We start from the raw sequence: 14,976 nt of genomic DNA, 5'->3' as shown, positions 1-14,976 counted from the left end.
CGGGGAGCAGCTGGGAGGGCCACAAGCATTCTGGGAGAGGACTGGGAGCAGTGGGGAGAGGCCCCAGGCCAAGTCGGCCTTGGCTTGCCAGAGGGGCTCAGCCTGACAGGCTTCCCTGGACAGGGACTGGGGAGCCACCTTGGCTGCTTGTCCTTTAGGCCAGTTATGGGAGGAGTTTCAAGGCCCAGGTAGACCCTGTGGCAGGGATATCTACTGCCTCTGTGACCCTGGACAATTCCTTCCCAGGGCCCCTTGGGCCTCAGTTTTCTCACCTGCAAAATAGCGGCTTGAACAAGAAACAGGGTCTTCGGTTCTGATTCCGTCTCTGGGAATTCCCGCAGCATGTCCCTGCTCAGCTGGCTTCATCGGGTTGTGGGTTGCTCTGAAGGCCCTTTAGGAGTTGCTGTGGCCATCGGCCAGGACTGTTGCTGTGGCCATGGGCCAAACTGCTGTGTTTGACAGACATCTTTGCAATCCTTGAAACGGGGGCTGATATTCTCCTCATTTTGCAGATGAGGCACTTGAGTTTCAGAGAGGTTACGCACATCTTCCAAGGCTCTGTAGCTGGTGTGTAGCTCTGTGGCCTTTGGCTCACTCTCGAGTTTCCTCTCTGGAGCTGATCCCTTGTCCTGAGGGCAGCTGGCTAGGCTGGGGAGACAGGTTAGGGGTGGAGTTGGTGGGGGCCCCTTAGAACAGGCTGAGCTGGCCGGGCACTGTGGTTCATGCCTGTAATCCCAGCACTTTAGGAGGCCGAGGCGGGCAGATCATGAGGTCAGGAGTTCGAGACCAGCCTGGCCAATATGGTGCCTCTACTAAAAATACAAAATTAGCCAGGCGTGGTGGCATGCGCCTATAGTCCCAGCTACTCAGGAGGCTGGGGCAGAAGAATCTCTTGAGCCTGGGAGGCAGAGGTTGCAGTGGGCCGAAATCGTGCCACTGGACTCCAGCCTGGGCTACAGAGCGAGCCTCCGGTATCAAAACAAACAAACAAACAAACAAAAAACAGGCTGAGCTTTGACAGAGTGAGGGAAGCTCAGTTGGGAGCTGAGGCTCTGTGTGGCCTGGCCCCAGGGCTGAAAGCACAGTGTCGCTGTGTCCACTGTCCCTCAGAGTCACCCTCTCTGGCTCTCTGACTCTGGGCAAGCAGTCACTCACTGCTCCTTGGACAGAGGGGTTGGACAGAGAGGCCAGGGCTAAAGATAGCCAGTGCTTCAGGCTGCCAGGTGGCTGCTGGGCTGTGGGTGTGGAGCAGTCCTGAGATGGGCCTCTGTCTGCCCTCAGGCTCGGGTTTGGTGAGGTGGCTGGCTTTTCAGGGGCCAGGGCTGGCAGTTGGGGTGGGGGTTTTAAGGTCGTGTTCAAGGCTGGGGCTAAGGCAGCCAGCCAGTTCTGGATTTGATTGGTGTGTGGGGATGGCAGGGTGTGGGGGTGGGGGTGGGGACCAGGAAGGAAGGGGGTGAAGGTCACTGTTGTTGGGGGAGTGAGTTCAGGAGGCTGCAGTGGGCTTGGGGGCCCTGGGAAAGGAGAGACAGAATGGGGCGTGGGAAGACTGGAGGCAGAGCTTTTTTTTGCCCCTTATTCTGTGAGCCCCAAGCCTAGTGGGCCCAGCGCTAGGAGGGACAAAGATGGCAGGTGATTCAGTCTTTAAAGAAGCGAAAACTCCCACCACTTCCTACGGCGGTGGGGGGCCTTAGGAGAGGGTGTAGATCACGCTGCTGTCACCTGCTCTCACAAGGACCCAGGTGCACAGCCCCTCCTGGGCCCACCAGGCGCTGGTCACAGGAGCACCCCTGCCTTCTGCCGCTGCTCTGAGAGCCCATGGGGCCTGCTTTCCCCTCCCCCAGAGCACCGCACAGCCAGCACAGGCGCTTCTGGAAGCCAGCCTGGGTCTCCAGCGCATCCCAGCTCTTCTTCCTAGGGGCCGTCTGTAGCTCTCCAGGCCGCAGGGCTGTCATTGCTGTTTGTCTGTCACTGAGGTGGGGCAAGTCTGATTCCTTCTTGTCCCCGGGGCCTCCCCAAGGTTTTGCTCGAAATGGGCATCCCTGGCTATTGCGTGAAGGTCATCCCCTGAATTGATGGCCGAGGGGTGAGAGTCAGAGCTGGAGCCAGAGGGATCCATGTAGGAGGGCCGTCCCTGCCCCTAGACCCGCTGGAACACAGGGACTTGGGTGCTCAGGCCACCCGTGGGGACTGATCTCCAGGGAGGCCCAGAGAGGGCTTGGGGATGCTGGCTGAGCCCAGCCCCACTGGAGCTGCTCCAGGCCCTTCCTGACTCCCCCAAGCCCTGTAGCTGGGACACGGGCCAAGGTGGGCAGTGGCTCCCAAATCTTATCTTCCCCCAGCTGGGCTCTGTGAACTCTGGGACCTCCAGAGAATTCTTTCTCAGATCCCTGTGTAGGGGCTGAGGGAGCCGGTTTGGAAGCAAACACACACTGCTCTGTACTGGCCTGGGCGCTGCTCTGCAGGGGGCAGCTGGCTGGGGCCTCAGTCGGGGGAGGGCTGTGTCTACCCTGGGGACTGAGGAGGAGCTTAGGAAGCCAGCTGCAGTGGGCACAGGGAGGCAGTGCTCCAGCTGGCCCCTCGCACATCTGCGTGCCACGTGCCGGCGCACAGCCCAGCGTTGTTTGGGAAACACAAGGAGCCCTGGTACGGCCTGAAGGCCAAGGCCGGGGGAGCACAACGACCCACCCCATGGGGTCTCCTGCTGCGGGGGCGTGGGTGGGTCGGGGAGGGGGAGCTGAGAGGTGTGGCCGGGATGGTGGAAGCTTGACAGGGAGAGAAGCTGGGTCTGGAAGATTTGGTGACATCAGGGGACACAATAGCATCCCGTCATGAACCCACTAATCCTCGTCTCAACCAACAAAGCCTTTAATTGTGAAGACTTAGGGTGGCTGTGTCAGGAGTGAGATGGACCCTTCCTCGTTCCTTAGCCCCGCAGGGTCTCCATCCGACCCCCGAGTGGAATTCCGGGGAGGGCTCCGTGTCCGTGGAGTGGTCTCCTGTTTCTTCACTCCGTCTCACATCAGCGGGCCTTGAACTGGGATGTTCGTAAAGATGATGATTAGCCAGTGCTTTACACCGTACTCTACGTGGGATTAAACGAGTTGTAGAGATTTTTTTTTTCACATGTTCTCTCTTTAAATTATATATCCTATGTGCTGCTCTGAAGCTCTCCCTGTGGATGTCTCTATTGTCACACAGAAGCATTCATCATAGTAGGCAGATCTGCGGGTTCTCAGGGCCGCATCACTACCCATTACCCACAAAACACGCCGTGGGCTGCGTGCCCAGGCTTGGAGGGTCTCGTGGGCTCTCCCAGTCGCTGTGTGACTGGGCCGGTCGCTGACCCTCTGTCCGCTTCTTTGCTGTCAGGTGAGGCAGTGGTGTTGAGAAGACCACCTGGAAGGTGCTGGTCCCCAAGGCACCAGGGCAGGAAGAGCGGCCCCAGCTAAGGACAGGGAAAGACCTGCAGTGGGGAGACAGAAGAGGGTTTGAGGGTGCTGGGGGTGAGCCTGTGGAGGTGGCCAGGTCCCTGCTGGCCCTCGCCTGGAGACTGACCTGAACGGATGGGACCCACCTTCCGGCTCTTGTGCAAGCGTGAAGCTGGTCAGACTGGCGCTCTGAAGGCATGCTGGGTCTCCTGGGACCATGGCCAGCTGCCCCTCCTCCAGGGCAGGAGGTGTCCAGAACGTGGGTGTCCCTGAGGCTTGGGCTGGCAGCAGGCAGAGGAGGCCAGGGGGGTGCCCTTCCACTATGAAGGTCAGCCTCAGCCACTGTCGCTCTCCCAAGGCCTGTCTCTGCCTCGCGTTCCTGTCCTTAGCAGGAAGCCCATCTCCTGAGGCCTTCCTTCAAGCTCCAGAGCCTGGCCTGTCTCACTGGATCTGAGGAGTGCCAGGCAGGGATCATTCACCTTCCATTGAAAGACGAGGAGAATGAGGTTCAGAGAGGCTCACTAGCTTACTTAGGGCTGCGTGGCTAGTAAAGGACCCAGCTGGGTCTGCATGTCCTCAAAGCCCGTGTGCAGCCCACTCTTTGCACATGGCTTCTGGAAACTTCCACAGCTCACTGAGCATGGTCTCAGACCTCAGGGCTGGCATCGCCTGTTGTTCACCCCTCCTGGAACCTGGAGTTCTCCACTCAGCTTTCCTGGCTCTGGTTTTGATGTCCCAGAGGGAATTGAGGCCTGGCCCATGCTTCTACCCTCTCTGCTGGCCTTGCTGTCTCAGGAAGCCCCTGGAGGCTACTCTCCCAGCTCAGGGAGCTTCACCACCCAGCCCACTGCCCCCTCAGCCTTTTTCCTCTACATCCTATGTCCCTGCTGTCCGCTGGGCCAGTGAGTCCTGGCCATGAGCCCTGCATTCTGCCGCCCCACTCTGATGCCATCTCTTCCTTGGGTCTCCTGTCCCTGCACAGGCTCACACCGGGCCCTCTTTTCCTACTATGAGGCAGTGGGAGCTCTCTGTCCTTGGGCACCACCCGAGCTTGTGGAGCAGGGGGCCTGGCAGTCACACCAGCCTTGTCCATATCCCTGTGCTCATTGCTTACTTGTCTGCAGGTGTCTGAGGGCAGGTCTGTGAGTGCTGCTGCTGCTGCATACTGGTGCTGTGCTGTATGTGTGTCATTCAGCCGTAACCCCAGCATGTCCTCCCGGAGAGGGGGGTCTTTGTCTTCTTGCCTTCCTTCCCGGGCTAAGAATGGCATCTCGAAGAGGGCAGGTGCCCACAAACGTGGGCAAGGGTGCCTATGGACACAGGGCTCCTGAGGCAGGATGGTGACCGTAGCTGCTGTCCTGCTGGGAGGTCAGCTGATCCGTGGCTGCTGTCAGGAGAGCAGCCTGGTTCATTCATGTGAGGATGGTAGGAAGGAGAGGGGTCAGGGACTGGGTGTGCCATCAGTCCCTGACCTCATCCTCGACCTTCTCTTTGCAGACGGAGGGCACCCGGCTGCAGAAGGATCTCCGGACCTACCTGGCCTCTGTCAAAGGTAGGAGGCAGGCAGGGCGCACCTGGCCCATGTAGAGCCGGTGGGTACAGAGCTGGGGAGGGTGGGACAAGGGCTATCAGTGGGAGGCCTACATACTTCCTTTCTGTCCCACAGCCATGCACGAGGCTTCCAAGAAGCTGAATGAGTGTCTGCAGGAGGTGTATGAGCCCGACTGGCCCGGCAGGGATGAGGCAAACAAGATCGCAGAGGTGAGCATGGGACAGGCGTCCCTGCCCTTCTCAGAGGGCCCTCTGGTCTCAGCTCCTGTCCCCCTCTGCCGTGCCCTCTGGGACAAGCCTCTCTGGTTCTCAGGCATTCGCGTGCTGTGTGCCCTGGGGCAAGCTGCCCTCCTCTCCGAGGGCCTTTCTCCTGACTCGCCCTCACACCAAGGTGGGCAGATGGTGCGTCATGGCTGTCCTTATTTGTGTGTTATGGCTCACGACTCACAAAGCCTCCCTGGCTGACCCCAGTCCTCCGTGTATCTGATCCTCACAGTCACCCCAATAGGGCAGGAACTTTTACCTCATCTTACAGATGGGGAAACTGAGGCTCTGAGAAGCCACCAAGCTGTGAAGAGATGGGGCTGGGGCTGGTCCCTGCGAGGAGAGCACTGGGGCGGGTGTGGCCCAGCACCCCTGGTGGCACTGTGGTGCTCTTGCCTGTCTCAGAACAACGACCTGCTGTGGATGGATTACCACCAGAAGCTGGTGGACCAGGCGCTGCTGACCATGGACACGTACCTGGGCCAGTTCCCTGACATCAAGGTGAGAGGCCCACTTGCTGTGACCTTCCTGTCCCTTTGGGTCTCAGGGCTATGGGAGGAAGCCTCACGGCACGTGTGTGTATGTGTGTGTGTGTGTGTGTGTTGCTGTGGAGTGGCTGGCTCTATGATTGTGGAAGATGTAGAAGGGTGAGTAGGGCCTAGGCGTGTGTGTGCCTGCAGGTCCCCTGTGTTTATACCACGTGTGCTTGGAAGGGTATGTGTGCATGTCACCTGTTGTCTGGGTCTACATGTGTGGGTGTGTTTGTGTGGTTGTGTGCATTCACAAAGCCTGCTGTCTCTGCTGGGCCTGGGTGAGTGCTAGGAGCTGGCGGTGTCTCTGGTCTCCACCGACGTGAGAGCACATGGTAATGTGCACATGGCAGCCTGGGTTGACCATTGGGTTGGACGAGATCCCCTTGGTGGGCAGGATGGGGGTGTCATGCTCATGCTGGCCTCAGGGGCCCCCAGTGCAGATGCCTCAAGCTCCCCGAGTCTGATTGTTGGTGGCTCTGGAGATGAGAAGCCAGGGGCCAGGCCAAGGAGAAGACTTGGCTAACACGTCACCAGCTGGTGGACACGGACACATGGGCTCATGTGCAAGGAAATGGTTTCACACAGTGGGGCTGGGCTGCCGGGAGGGGGCGAGCTCTGTCACCAGGAGGGCTCCCGCAACAAGGGCTCAAGGGTTCCTGTGGAGTTGGGGTCTCCTGCCCGCCCTGCGGGTCCATCCAGGGTCCACTGGACCTGGAGCCTCAGCAGGGGCGCCAGGCCCCGCTCAGCACCCTCCTCTGTCTGCGCTAGTCACGCATCGCCAAACGAGGGCGCAAGCTGGTGGACTACGACAGTGCCCGGCACCACTACGAGTCCCTTCAAACTGCTAAAAAGAAGGATGAAGCCAAAATCGCCAAGGTAAGGGCTGGAGGCCGGTCGGGGCCGCGTCTGCAGGAGGCTGAGAGAGGGCGGGCGTCTAGGACCCCAAGGGTGGAGCCTTCCTCCTGCCTGGCCCCAGGCGGCTGAGCTGGGGGTGGGGACGCTGCTGGGCCCAGGCCGGTGAGTGAGAGGCCCCTGTGGGTGCCTGGGTGAGGTCCACTGTAGGCCCATTCCTGCCCCCACCCCTGTGCCACGCCGGCCCCTCAGCCCTGATCCAGGCCACCAGCCAGCCTGAGAACGGGCCTCTTGGGTTTCCCTGGAACGGCGCCGCCCTGCCTGACGAGCCGGGTGGAATTCGTCACGCGATCCCAGGCGACCTGACCCTGGCTGGAGCGAGCCAGTAGGTGCAGAACTGGCCCCACTCATCCATCCTGTGATGCGGGGCTGGGGCGGCCCCCTCCTCCGGGCAGGGCCTTGCTTGCTGGGTCCCCTGTGCTGCTAACCACAAGCACCTTTTGCCTCTGCAGTTGGAGTTCACCCCCTCTCCTTGCCCCCTCGGGCTCCCCCTAATTCTGTCGGCCTCAAGGGCCCATATCTGCTTGGGGCGGCCCCCGCGCGTGGGGCGTGTGGACGTGCATTTAATCTGTGTGTCTCTGTTTCTCTCTCCCTACCTCCCTGGTCTCTCCACCTTCCTTTGCCTTGACCTCCCCACCCCAGCCTGTCTCGCTGCTTGAGAAAGCCGCCCCCCAGTGGTGCCAAGGCAAACTGCAGGCTCATCTCGTAGCTCAAACTAACCTGCTCCGAAATCAGGTGACACTGGCTTCTAACCTTGCACGTGCTGGCGCCTTCCGGTCTGTCGTCCTGTCCTCTCGCCCTGCGGCAGAACGCAGGGCTGGTGTCTGAGCCCGGCCGGGGCAGGGTTTTTCAAAGGCCTTCCCTGGGAGAGCTCCTGCTTCAGAGGAGACCTGAAGTCAAATGTAGGGGTCAAAGGAACTGGCTGAGGGGCTCTGTGTGACTTGGGTGGGGGCATAGGTGTGCCCACTCCGTGTCTGCGTCTGTGGTCGTTCCTGGAGACTCCTCTGAAATCCTAGTGGTCCAGGAATGCCTTTGAGCCATTTGTCCTCTGTGAGGGCTCCTTTGGGGAGGGAGGCGACATCTTCAGGCCCCTGTACTGCCATGCCTGTCCTTCAAGCCTCGTGACAACTCCGAGATCATCTTGAATTTACTGAGCAGACAAAGCTGCCCAGAGAGGCACATCACAGCTTCCTCCCAGGGCCCCAGAGCCAATGGTTAGGGGCAGGGTTGGGGCTCTCCTGACTGAAGCCCCTGCATCCTTTTCCTGGGGCTTGCGGTCCCCGTGGTGACTCTGGAGGAGTTACTGGGAGGACCCTCCAGTCTGGCTGGGATGCTGAGACCTGGAGGGGAAGCATGGGTCCTCGGCCTTTGGGGATTCATGGAGGGCAAGTGACCAGCACCGCAGTGTTCCTGGGAGGAGGCTCTTTTTACAAAACTCCTGGGCCATCTCACCATCCTGGCCATAGAGCTATGGTCTTCTCAGCCCCCTGTCCTCCGAATGGGCCAGTGTGGCCAGGGACCTCTGGATGCAGTGCCTTATGAGAGGTGGGTTTTCTCTCCAGTGAAACTGAGGCACATTTTGGGTCAGCGTAGCCACAGCCTGGATGCGGCCCTCACACTTCTTCACATTCCCGAGGGGCCAGCGATAGGGGCCCAGCCCAGGAGGTTGGGTTTCTCTCTGGGCAGCTGCCCCATTTTTTCCGAGCTGCCTGTTGATTTCATCATTTTCATGGAGTGCCTGTGACGTGGAGCGCTCTGGGTGGGCTTGGCATGGCTTGCTGTCCAATTTCTTTTTCTTTTTTTGAATGGGTCTCGCTCTGTTCCCCTGGCTGGAATACAGTGGTGCGATCATGACTTACTGCAGCCTTGATTTCCCCAACTCAAGCAATCCTCCTGCCTTAGTCTCCCGAGTAGCTGGGACCACAGGTACACATCACCGTGCCTGGCTAAATCTTTAAGTTTTTTGTAGAGACTGTGCCTCGTTATGTTGCCCAGGCTGGTCTTGAACTCCTGGGGCTGAGCGATCCACCTGCCTCGGCCTCCCAAAGTGCTGGGATTACAGACACGAGCCACTGCTCCTGGCCTGGCTGTCCAATTTCTCACCTGATCTGCTGCCTGATTTCTTTTAGGCCAGCGCTGACTTTGGAGGCACTGAGTGCTGACAGCCTCATCCTGAGATCAGGGTCCCCATGGAGAGCCAGGGGCTGGGGGTGGTGCCTAGGGGCCTTCAATAGGCCTGAGACTTCATCTGCCTCTGGAGGTGGAGGAGGAACCAGGGGCTGGAGTGGGTGTGCCCTGCCAGTCCGTTTAGCACTTGGGATAGAAGGGAAATGGGACTACTGACTGAGGGCTGGGGTTTCTGAATAATTTTCCCTGAAACAGGTGAAACGTTTTTTTGTGGATGGGAGAAATCCTTAGGAGGCTGTGGGGCCTGTCCAGTGCTTTTGGGCTCCTGGGACAGGTGTGGTTGGGACTCTGGAGGGAGGGCCTGCCCCCCCGCCCACCCTGGGGGAGCAGCGAGAGGGTGAGGCAGGCGATCACATCTTTGGGTGCTGGGCTGTGAATGTTTCACAGTTTGGCCAAACTGGCTGTCTCAATTGGGTCCCATCTTTATTTGAGCACATCCTCCTTGTCCCCACCCCACTCATACCTGGCTGGAGGCTGGAGAGCCTTTGGAGTGACCTGTGGGCAGCTGGCTGGCTGTGAGATGGGACAGCTGGGACTCCGGGGCTGCCCTGCGGGGGGACTTGACTTTGGGGAGACAGTGCATCCTCTCTAGGCTGTACCAGGGGAGCTGACCGGCTCCATGAGGACCCTGGGCCAGTTCTGAGTTGCTCTCCACACCTGCCCTAGCGTCCTGAATGCTGTCCTCGGGACCCCGGGCCCATGTGACTCTTAGATTCAGTGGAGCTGGGGCGGGGGCACTCTCTCCTCATGGCAGACATGGCAGACAGCCCTCACCTTACTCCCTGCCCCTTCCACATGCTTCCGAAAGAGCCAGAATATGAGGAATGCCAACCGAAGGGAGTACAAGACACAGGTGCTGACTTCAGGAACTCAAGCGGAACTGTCCGGGCTCTGGCTTTCCGTGGCGTTGCTGAGCTGTGAGAGCGTGGCTGGGGGCAGATGTGCCCCCAGACAAGCTGCAGTGCTGTCTTCACTGCTGTCCCCACCGTTGCCATCTGGGCAGTTGTGGGGGTGGTGGCTGCATCCTCATGGAGAGGGGGTCCTAGTGGGTAGAGAAACCGGGCGGTTCAGGCAGGTTCATGTGGAATGTGGGACTTTAGACCCACTTTTGGCCGTTGAGGGCGGGGAGTATGTGTGATGGTGCTCAGCTCACAACAGTACCCCTAGGAGTCACTCATTTTATGAGTTCCATAGAACTGTGGTTGGCAGCCCCCTTCCAGGTACTGGGATGCCCAGAGGAGTAGGGCAGAGATGGCCGAGCCATAGCCTGGAGAGGGAGGACGGACGGTATTCCTCACCCCACCCTGGTGTGGGTTGCCCAGGGCCCCTGGATCTAAGAGAGGCATGCATGTTTGAATAGACATTCTCCCCGCTCCCCAAATCTGCCTTTAAGTTTTTACTGGATTCTAAAAAGTCAGGCAAGGAGCCCACGCGCACTCTAGCGAGTAGCTGGAGGTCACTTGTCAGAAGCCATGGTGGCCCCTCCTCCAGTCCCAACCCAAGTCCCTGGGGCTAGGGGCTGACCTGGGCTAGTCCTGCTGCCTGAGACTGGATGGGACAGCTGGCTAGGCTTGGGGCAATCGTGTGCTTTGTGGTTAAGTGGCCTTCCGGCCATCTGGCTGCCTTTGCCAGAAGGCAGCCCAGCCCAGGCCCCAGCCCAGGCCCCAGCCCCGGCCTGAGAACGTGAGGCTGCTGGCGGGAAGTTTCCCTAGGCGGGGCCTGACACGTTCCTGGGCTGTGACTCACACCCTGAATCTCTGAGTCACTCTCCCCAGCAGTGTCCTCCTGCAGTGAGCCAGCAGAGCCCCCTCCCCAGGCGGGCGGGTGGGCTGGGCACCAGGCGGGGTCTGTGACTCACCTGCCGCCTGCAGTCCCTTCCCCAGCACTCTGTGGCTGTGCCATGGGGCCTGAGCGCCACCGCCTGGTGGGTGTGAGCGGCCTGGAGGGCGCAGGGCCTGCCCTGGGGAAGGCGTGTGCCAGGAGTAGGACCAGGCACCGCCCAGCTGCCCGGCTGCCTCTTCCCTGGCCCTGCACCCTCCTCTAGGGTCCCCCTGACATTCCTGAGTGGCTGCCTCTGGTCTCCCTCTGGTGGAGACAGGTCCCAGGAGACAGAGGGCTTTGTGGGAAGGACTGTCCCCGGGAGGTGAAGTGAAGGATGGTGGCTGGGGCTGCCAGGAGCTGGCCCTCAGAAACGGGGAGGGAGCACTCGGGGCAGGGGCGGTGGGGACAGCGACAGATGCTGCCTTGAGAGCCAGAAGGCAGCGGCAGGACTGGCGCCTAGCCTGAGGGGGTTCATGTGGAAGTGGGCGGGGTCCCCACTTGGCTGGGTCTGGGGTCTGCCTCTGTGCATGTCCTGTGTCCAGCTCGCCAAGCCCTGGACTTGCCCCTCTTGTGCCCTACTCACCGCTCACTGCCCTCCCGGCCACCTGGGCCTCTCTTGGGCAACGGCTGCTCAGCCCTCCCTTTTGCAGATGTCCTCAGGGTCCTGGAGGGCTGCAGAGGGAGGTCGCCAGCGTGGGTGTCCACATCCACTTCAGCCTCTGTCTTGCCCAGAGCCCTGGTCCGGGCACACTGGTCAGGAGGGGTGGGCAGGAGATGGGTGGATGGGCCATGGGGCTGGGCTGGCTGGGACGGACACCCAGCAGAGTGGAATGACCCGTGCTGCTCTCCAGGCCGAGGAGGAGCTCATCAAAGCCCAGAAGGTGTTTGAGGAGATGAATGTGGATCTGCAGGAGGAGCTGCCCTCCCTGTGGAACAGGTGAGGCCCGGTGCGGTGCCCAGCCTGTGTGCTGCGGTGCCTGGGCCCTCTCGGGTTTGTGTCTCTGATGCACATGTGTGGTTGTTCGTGGGTGAGTGTGTTTCTGAGTTGCTGCCTTGACCTGCCTGTTCACCTGGCCCCCATCCTTCTGCCCATCTGTAGCCGCGTAGGTTTCTATGTCAACACGTTCCAGAGCATCGCGGGACTAGAGGAAAACTTCCACAAGGAGATGGGCAAGGTAGGCCCTGGGGACTCCTCTGAGGGGCCACGCTCCACCCTGGCCAAGGGTCAGAGTTGTGGGAGGGGCGGCCTGAGCTCCTCCTTCCCTGCCAGGTTCAGCACACACTGGTGACCACAGTGCTCCCTCCATGCCCTGTGGAACAGCCCCCTTCAGGAGTGCCTGGGCCCAGGGAGCGCAGCAGGGCATGCCGGGGAGGCTGTGAGCATTTCCTGGGTCCTGGCCTGGGCAGACCACCTGAGAATGTAGACCAGGCCCTCTCAAACTGTGAATGTGTTCTCTAGCAACCTTGGCCCAGGGAGTGCAGTGTTAGACAATGGTGGCAGTTTCTCAATTTGTAGGAAAAAAATTACCAGCATTTGCTCAATTTTAATTTTATTCCCATGTTTTTGAGACATTTAAATAGGCCTGTTTCGTCTGCACGAATCCACTGTGCGACAGGGTCTGAATTGATTAGCCTACCTTTCTCTGTTGTGTTATTTTCATTTTAACCTATCTGGCAACTAAAACGCAAAGGTGTTGAACTTTGCAGTTGGAGAGACCCAGGGCTGGCACCCCCGCCCCCAGTGGTGGGTCTGACTTTGTGTCTCGGGCCCAGAGGGATGAAGTGATGATGGTGGCGTCCAGGCCCAGGGTCGGAGGAGGAGAAGCAGCTTGGGGCCTCTCCTGACTCACAACCCTGAGTATGGTTTCTTGCCTTTTAGACTTTCTCTTTCCTTCTTACCTTTTCCCCTTTCCCTTCGAAGATTTGAGACAACTTATGAAAAGTTTAAAAAACAGAGAGAGGTGTTTTAGAGAAGGAACATTTATATAAAATTAGTCTGTAAAAATATATGCCACAGGGCATAGTTGTTTATAAATAGGATGAAAATTCGGCTCTGAGCTCCCTAGTGGCCAAATCAAAGAGAGGAATATTCTCAGTAATGAGAATCACCACGTGTGAGGAATAAACCTTCTCTCGTGCCTGTGCTTTCAGTGAAATATCCAGCAGTTGTAGTGTGGTCTGAAAGCATCTTGGCAAAATGATCTTAACAATTAAGAGCAACAGTCCGCCAAAACAATTTTTAAGAGAAAAATGTAAAAATAGTTTATGCTCTATGTGACATTTTAGGATATCCCTATAAGTAGGAGGGGAAAAGATAGCTTCCAGAGACAACAGGCATTAGTGATGTAGCCCACTGGCCCCGTTTTGTTACCCCTTGGTTTTTCTAGGTTTGGTGTGCTGGTTCCTTGCTCTCACACATGGGGAAAGAGGAGCTTGTTCCTGGCCAGGGGCTAGAGGTGGTGGTCAGAAGCAGAGGTGTTTGGGGAAGGTGGGTCTGTTTGGGGGCCCTGGAGGCCCCCCACCTCCTCACTGTCTCTCCCACAGCTCAACCAGAACCTCAACGACGTGCTGGTCAGCCTGGAGAAGCAGCACGGGAGCAACACCTTCACGGTCAAGGCCCAGCCCAGGTGCGTGCGGGGAAAGCCCCGGCACCCCTGACTGGGTGCACGGCAGGGGCAGGGCTCCTTCCTGTGACCCTGCTGGGGCCCTCCCTGGTCCCCTGTGAGTTTGGCCTTGGAGGTCTAGGGACCTTCCTGTCGCGGCCTCTCTGTGCTCAGGGAAGCAGGTGAGGGCGGGTCTCTGTCTCGAATGTCCCTGTCCCTCTGGCTGTGTTCGTTGAGGAAGGAGCACTCTGGGGAGTCCACGGGTCCCTGAGCTGGCGGACCCCCTCATTGTGGAGCAGGAGCATCCGGGGTTGGGGTGGGCAGCCTGCTCAGCTTTGGGGACTGGGGGTGTGAACAGGACTGAATGACTCTGGGGCGTGCAGCCCTCTCAGAGCAGGGAGGTAGCACCGCCCTTCCCTCTCCTGCTCCTGGAAAAGCTCACGGCCCTGGATGGCAGCATTCTGCTCACCCGCACGGGCGTCCTCTTCCTGTCCTCAGCCTGGGAAGCCCAGCTGCGAGGAGATCTCTGTTTCCTGAGGGGGAACCATGGGGGAGGAGGGAAACGCCTTGCTCTCCTGGCTGTGGATCAGAGGAAGCAGCGAGCCTGGGACTTCCCCTCCCTTCTGGCCATGTCTGCGTGCGTGTGTGTGGGGGGACTGTGTGCAACAGGTGTGAATGTGTGCATACACACACGCACATCACAGCAGAGCACAGAGAGCACCGGTGAACTCTGTAAAACGGGGCGACCGTCTGCTTCCTGGGGTATTGCCTGGGATGATGAGGGTATTGGGTGGTGGTGGTTGCCCCCTCCTTCCCTGAACATAAAATAGTTGTGGCTGAGAGAGGGGCCGTGGTGACCTGAGGCTGGGAGTGGGGAGGTTAGGCGGGAGGCGTTGTGGCGGTTAGGGGGGGTGTGGAGGGGTTGTGGAATAAAGGCCAAAATGTGAATCCAAGGTCAGGCAGGGAGGGGCAGCTGCCTGGCCTGTAGGCACAGGTGGGAACACTGGGATGGGTCAGCAGGGGGTCAGCGTGGCCGTCCTGGCCAGAACCATGGCTCCCCTCAGGAAGGAGGTGGAGGGAAGAGAGAGGGGCAGTGGAGGCCCAGGAGTCTCCCTTCCAGCAGAGTGGCCTCCTGTGCATTCTGTGCTGGTCTGGGGGCCTTTTCTGGCACTCTGGGCACACCTGGAGCTCCTGGGGACGGGGACCACAGGCAGGGTGGCTCTCCCCTGCCCCGAGCCTCCTGTCCCTCACCAGGCCCTGTTAGCATCACCCGGGGTACCTGACCACAGCAGGGGCCTGCCAGGGCACCCTGGGATCGCAGGCCCAGGCCCTCTGCAAGGCCTGTGGCACTTAGGAGAGGCTTTTGCCCCTTTGTCCTCTGAGCAGAGGGGTTGGCCAAGAGGGAAGGGGACGGGCCAGTTCTGCCCCTGGCCTTTCTCCAGAATGAAGGCCTCCACCTCCCGTCCGTCCCCACAGAAAGAAAAGTAAACTGTTTTCGCGGCTGCGCAGAAAGAAGAACAGGTACCGGCAGTGAGTGCTGCGGAGGGGCGCAGAGGTCCGCGCTCTGGCCGGCCCTGTGCATGCGCCTTGCGCCCTGCTCCCAGACGCCACTAACCCGTAACCTGGCTCTGTGTGCAGTGCTGCCGGGCAGGGCTGTTGTGTGTGTGTGTGTGTGTT

General features: G+C 59.6%; 1 protein-coding gene across 15 annotated transcripts in view; it reads left to right on the top strand.

The window, feature by feature from the left end:
• Positions 1-14,976, top strand: part of BIN1 (bridging integrator 1) — a 63,801-nt gene that overhangs the window by 36,292 nt on the left and 12,533 nt on the right. For 12 of the 15 annotated variants that reach the window (XM_023225622.3, XM_023225620.3, XM_023225618.3 and 9 more), the window contains 7 exons: positions 4,926-4,980; positions 5,095-5,189; positions 5,649-5,744; positions 6,545-6,652; positions 11,548-11,633; positions 11,796-11,871; positions 13,241-13,323. In XM_023225622.3, the coding sequence (XP_023081390.1) occupies positions 4,926-4,980; positions 5,095-5,189; positions 5,649-5,744; positions 6,545-6,652; positions 11,548-11,633; positions 11,796-11,871; positions 13,241-13,323 (599 nt within the window). Of the gene's footprint in view, positions 1-4,925; positions 4,981-5,094; positions 5,190-5,648; positions 5,745-6,544; positions 6,653-7,330; positions 7,424-11,547; positions 11,634-11,795; positions 11,872-13,240; positions 13,324-14,976 lie in introns of all 15 variants that reach the window. The other 3 variants (XM_023225627.3, XM_023225626.3, XM_023225624.3) reach the window with 1 other exon arrangement.

The sequence above is a fragment of the Piliocolobus tephrosceles genome, chromosome 11 (assembly GCF_002776525.5).
Source record: "Piliocolobus tephrosceles isolate RC106 chromosome 11, ASM277652v3, whole genome shotgun sequence".
In the NCBI taxonomy this organism is placed as follows: domain Eukaryota; kingdom Metazoa; phylum Chordata; class Mammalia; order Primates; family Cercopithecidae; genus Piliocolobus; species Piliocolobus tephrosceles.
The sequence above is the reverse complement of the archived record's forward strand: the minus strand, read 5'-3'. Positions and strand labels throughout refer to the sequence as shown.